General features: G+C 48.0%; 1 protein-coding gene across 1 annotated transcript in view; it reads right to left on the bottom strand.

The window, feature by feature from the left end:
• The window catches only part of impg2a (interphotoreceptor matrix proteoglycan 2a), a gene marked incomplete at both ends in the record, with an annotated part of 17,014 nt that extends 13,006 nt beyond the window's left edge, over positions 1-4,008 (bottom strand). Inside the window, 3 exons of the mRNA XM_084452113.1 lie at positions 92-161; positions 731-897; positions 3,834-4,008. Of these exons, the coding sequence (XP_084308239.1) occupies positions 92-161; positions 731-897; positions 3,834-4,008 (412 nt within the window). The remainder of the gene's footprint in view (positions 1-91; positions 162-730; positions 898-3,833) is intronic.
• Between the last annotated feature and the right edge of the window lie 1,525 nt (positions 4,009-5,533).

Consider the following 5,533-nt stretch of genomic DNA (forward strand, 5'->3'; position numbering starts at 1 on the left):
AGCTACAGCCTAGACCAGTCTGCCCAGGTCATGATGAGACGTCTTGGGATAATGATTTATACAGTACAGGTCACCCCCAATTACAGGTGACCCAGGGGGATCCAGGACACCCACCTTCCCGGGGAGTGACAGCCTGCTCTGCGATGGCCGGGGTCGGCGTACTGGGGAGGGAGAACAGATTCATGAAGCGTCGCGTTTGCGTCCATGTGCTTCACACAGCAGATACAGTAGGACATACAGTAGGCATACAGCCTCTACAGTCATACTGTACGCGCTTGATCTGGGCAACAGGCTCGGACGCTTTTGGGTTCCAAACCGCATCGTTTACAGGGTTCTTTGTAGGTTCTTTGTAAAACCCAAAAGGGTTTCTAAAGAGTTTACCTGCAGACAGGCAGCTCGGAGTTAGTGGGTTCACTACAGATGGATGAGTAGGGTAAAGAAAGAGAGAAAGAGAGAGAGAGAGAGAGAGAGAGAGAGAGAGGAAGAGACACATGGGAATCAGTGATATTCATGACAATGGTTCTCATTGTGAAATGGATAGAGAATTGTAACATTAGCAATGGAAGGTGAGAGGTATAGATAGCATAGTGAGGTTTCTATTACCTTCTCAAGCCTGACGGTATTCTCTGAAATGAGAAAGATAGAAGCCATGAGAAGTAGTAGTATTGACACACACACAGCTTGTGCTACTGTCACATGCCCCTCCCACCAGCAAGAACCGTCCACTCACACTTTGAACTAGGGCGTGGTGCTCATCTGATTGGCTGAAGTCGTTGCCAATGCCCAGCGGGGTGGCAGTGCCATCCTGGCATTGGTTTATCCAGCTCTGGTACTCCTCTTGGTCAGGGAGGCGGTCCAAGAAGATCTGGAACGCCTCCCACACCATCTCCTGGCACACTGGTCAAAACATACACACACAGTCTCAATCGGTCACTTGGTTCATAGCTCTCTCATATGAATCAGCCTGCCCTCCCCTACCCTGCCCCCTCTCACACCCCTCTGCCCCTCCCATCCACACAGCCAAATCCTCTTCAAGTACAGAAGCTCGTCCCTGGGGCATTACACAGTGCTGGACTGTAGGTCACTCTGGTCACCAATTCCCCGACTCGCAGCTCTTCAGATCCGCAGTTCTTCAGCCGACAACCCTAGTTTCCAGTCCAATGCTCCTCACAGAGCTCTACCAGGGAACATGGAGAACCCTGGTCCCCAATCCAATGCTCCTCACACAGCTCCACCAGGGAACATGGAGAACCCTGGTCCCCAATCCAATGCTCCTCACACAGCTCCACCAGGGAACATGGAGAACCCTGGTCCCCAATCCAATGCTCCTCACACAGGTCTACCAGGGAACATGGAGAACCCTGGTCCCCAATCCAATGCTCCTCACACAGCTCTACCAGGGAACATGGAGAACCCTGGTCCCCAATCCAATGCTCCTCGTACAGCTCTTACAGAGAACATGGAGAACCCTAGTCCCCAATCCAATGCTCTTCACACAGCTCCACCAGGGAACATGGAGAACCCTGGTCACCAATCCAATGCTCCTCGTACAGCTCTACCAGGGAACATGGAGAACCCTGGTCACTATCGCTATACAGTAGCCTCCAACACAATCATATACTCTAAAAATAAGGGTGCTAGCTATATAGAACCGTTTGTATCAATTGAAGAATGGCCTCCAAATGGTCTTTTCAGGTCAGCAAGGTTTTATTAATTCACAGTTGATTTATTCTATATGTATTTTCAATGCTTCAGGGTTCCAAACAGCACTTTATGGAGCTGAAAGGGGTTCTGTTTGGAATGGTGTGGTTCTATATGTAACCTTTTCTTCCAGAGGGTTCTTCTCTAGTTATAAATGGTTCTATACAGCACCTGACTGCATAGAACCAACATATCTGAATGGCTTAACGTCTGCAAACAAGATGTTTCAACCCTCTGTGTTCGTCTCCCCAGCAAGGTCTCCCCACTAACCACCGTTCTAAGTTGTTGTTCCAACCCAATCCTTAAACTGTGTTCAAATACCTAGACCCAGTTTAGTCTTGTTGTAAATCTTTCCATAAGATTTGATATGTTGAAACTTGAAAACATTAGTTACACTGCACAAATTGGCGGTTACAAAACAATCTCTAGTTTCTTTCATTCTAGAACTGTGTCAGAACCTGGTTGCATTCAACCGTTGGTGCTACAGTATCACAGCATCATCTTGACCCAGACCACAGGCACAGATACTGAACAGATGCAAGGCATGACTGAGTAGCTAGTCTGGTGTCTGGCAAGGCTACCATGTAGGTCAATGTTTCAGTGATCAATCACATTAACGCCTACCCCCAGGCACACAGTTATACAAACACATGGCAAAGATTAGTCCCACCGCAAGTTCACTCTCTCCACGCCACTCCTCAGGTGAGCGATCAAAGCTCAAAGGTCACTGCTTCAAGGTTCCATTGCTCATCCCTCCTTTAAGCTTCTCTCCTGATTGGCTATTGGGTTCACGATGCAACGTTCGACTCCTGACTGACTGTGTCTAAGCGTCAGAACTCACCTGCCCTCCTTCCTGTGTGTGTGTGTGTGTGTGTGTGTGTGTGTGTGTGTGTGTGTGTGTGTGTGTGTGTGTGTGTGTGTGTGTGTGTGTGTGTGTGTGTCCCATTGCACTATGACCCCCTGGGTCTGGGTCTAAGCTCAGGTAACTAAATGGACTTACCCTGACTTACTGTGACCTCGCCACCTCCATGGCTTATTACAGCCTGCCTACCTTGCTGCCTCCCAGGCTGCAGCAGAAGAACCCAGACTCCATATTGGAGGTGAATCTGATAGGGGAGGAGGACATGCAGGCCAGGAGATCAGGGCACTGCTTCGAAATAACGCTCATTAACAACCAGATATCAGCATTTCCCTGTGCTGCCGAGTGTGCTCCCAGTACATTCAATTCAGTATTCATCTTTTATTTGTCACATGTACAGTATAAGGTAATGTTGATAACGTTGCTGCCTGCTCTGTGATGTGCTGTAAAATAATTACTGTCAAATAATTACAAATAATTATTGTCAGATAATTACAATTACACAATTCGCAAATTACACAAAGCTATACAAATAAAGGTTACCGCATGGATGTATTATGTACATGCTATAAATACTGTACAGTATATATCAATCTTGTGACTGTTGGCTTGCCAGGACAACTGACTGATAACCCCCCTTTGGTTTTTATGCTGTTGCTATACAAATAACCACGAGGGGGGGGGTATACTGTCTGTACAGATAATGCATGGGGGTATTATGTACCTGCTATGGCTATAATCACCTGTCCTACTGAGGGCGGGCAGCGCTTGCTTTGCAACACCATGGGCTGATACTGGCCCTTGCCGTTTTAAGAGTCAGAATTGGTGACCAAAAGGTAACTACTTGGAGGGAGTTGGACCTCGTAAGACTGTGAGGCGGAGGTGTGGAGGGTAGAAGACTCAGCCAGCAACCCCCACGGTCTGCAGCTGACAACTCACCTTTAAACAGCAACGCCCAGGCAAACATGGCAACCACAGGCCAGTCCAACACATCACAGCATATAGGCTAATATGGCAACAATAGGCCAGTCCAACACATCATAGCATATAGGCCAACATGGCAACAGGCCAGTCCAACACATCATAGCATAGGCTAACATGGCAACAGGCCAGTCCAACACATCACAGCATATATACTAACATGGCAACAATAGGCCAGTCCAACAAATCACAGCATATAGGCTAACATGGCAACGGGTTAGTCCAACACATGCAAACATGGCAACCACAAGGGCCTGTTGAATGTCACGTCAAGGGCCACACACGCACTTACCTCGCAGGTGAAAGTAACTCAGGTGGTTTGCGATGGCTTGCTGGGCTGTCTCGTGCGCGCATAGTTTGACTCCGCTTGGGAACAGAATGTTGCGCTTCCGCCGGGGAAGAGCTCCACGGTCCTCATAAGACGTGAGGATCGCTGACTGAGCATTGCTTTGAAGAACCGTGTGCATTGATTGCCCGGGTGATATTCCAGCAGCTATGTCAGAATGATCAAGTACTTTGGAGAGGGTAGTGTGAGCCATTAGAGGCCCACCCGCTGCATCTGTGGTAAAATGGCAAACCTTTAGACAACAGGTGGATTCTGGTATTAGTGATATGATAGGCCTCTTAACTTGTCTAATTACCTACCTGTCCGTTTTTCCAACAGCACAGCCGCGAAAGTGACCGCAAACGCACACAAAATGAATTTCCGTGTGATGTCCAACATGATAAATCTGTATAAATTAGATTTCCTTGGATTTGGAAAAGGGTCAAGTGAATAGTCGACAGGAATCTCCTCTAGATTCGTGCAACATCGGTATTAATACCTCCTTGCAAGTTTGCATAGTTCATAATTCCACCAGCGCATCAGAATGTGTGGTCCCCTATGAATTATGGTTAGATCATACTCCTCCGTCTCTGTCCAGAAAGGTGTGTCCCGTGGTGCTGAAGGAACAGCGCCCGCCCGGCTCAGGTAGGCAGATGGGACTTGGAGAGAAGGGGATTTCTCTACTCTCTAATCTTGTTTGCTAAGCTTTTTAGCGCAGCTCGTCAAGAAGTTAGGCTATTGGAGTAGGCTAATAGCCTACTAGGCTAATAGTCTACTGGGAAGGGTGCTTATTATAGTGCCAGGGAAACGTGGACGGGGAGGGAGGGGAGGATGCCCCCCACAGCGAGAGACCTACCCAGAGCGCGCAGTTTGTCTTGTCACCATAAATATCCCCTCACTAAACTGACCAGGTGGCGACGGGGAAAGGATCAGTCCATTGATCAGCATTTTATCTCTGAAGCCACCTTCTTTGGACGCCCCTCTGCCAACCTTGGCCAGTAGGCCTACCTATTTTAGCAAATAAAATGTCTAGAATCATTCACACAAGCCTCCGCTCTACGTGGCCACACACGTGATAAGCGTAAATGCCAGGTGGTCTAAGGTGGGATCCTGGAGATAATAGGCTGAGGGGCTGCCTGCACCTGAAATCCTCTCAGTGTGAGCGTGGGTTTGTCGTCTTTTTAAACCGCCATTTCCCTACCTATGTACTAGGCCTGTTTAAATACCGTATCTCACTCTGACTCCAAGGCCATGACCTAACCTCTACAATGCCTGCGTAATTACCTCTCCATGTCTCCTATACCTCACATTGACTCTCCACGATGATCATCATACTTGTTGGTATTCATTTCTCATGGATTATTTTTTACTCAGTATACTCAGTATATTCTATTTTGGGGTTTATTCACCTAAACCGCTCCACCAGTTTGCAGTCACTATAGTGACCCAACTTGAATTTAGCCTTGGCTGTACCTGCAGTACACAAGCTATAGGCCTAACATTTCACTTTCATGCCCACGCCCCCCCCCCCCACCCACGCACACACCGGTTGGTCAATAGTCATGGTTGCATAATTCAGAAGAGAATGGTAGCCTACAGATAACCCCCGGCTAATGCAGGTTAATAGATGCAATCAGGGTGCTGGGGGTGATCAGACAATGACAACT

This window comes from Borostomias antarcticus, assembly GCF_949987555.1.
Source record: "Borostomias antarcticus genome assembly, chromosome: 17".
Taxonomy (NCBI): domain Eukaryota; kingdom Metazoa; phylum Chordata; class Actinopteri; order Stomiiformes; family Stomiidae; genus Borostomias; species Borostomias antarcticus.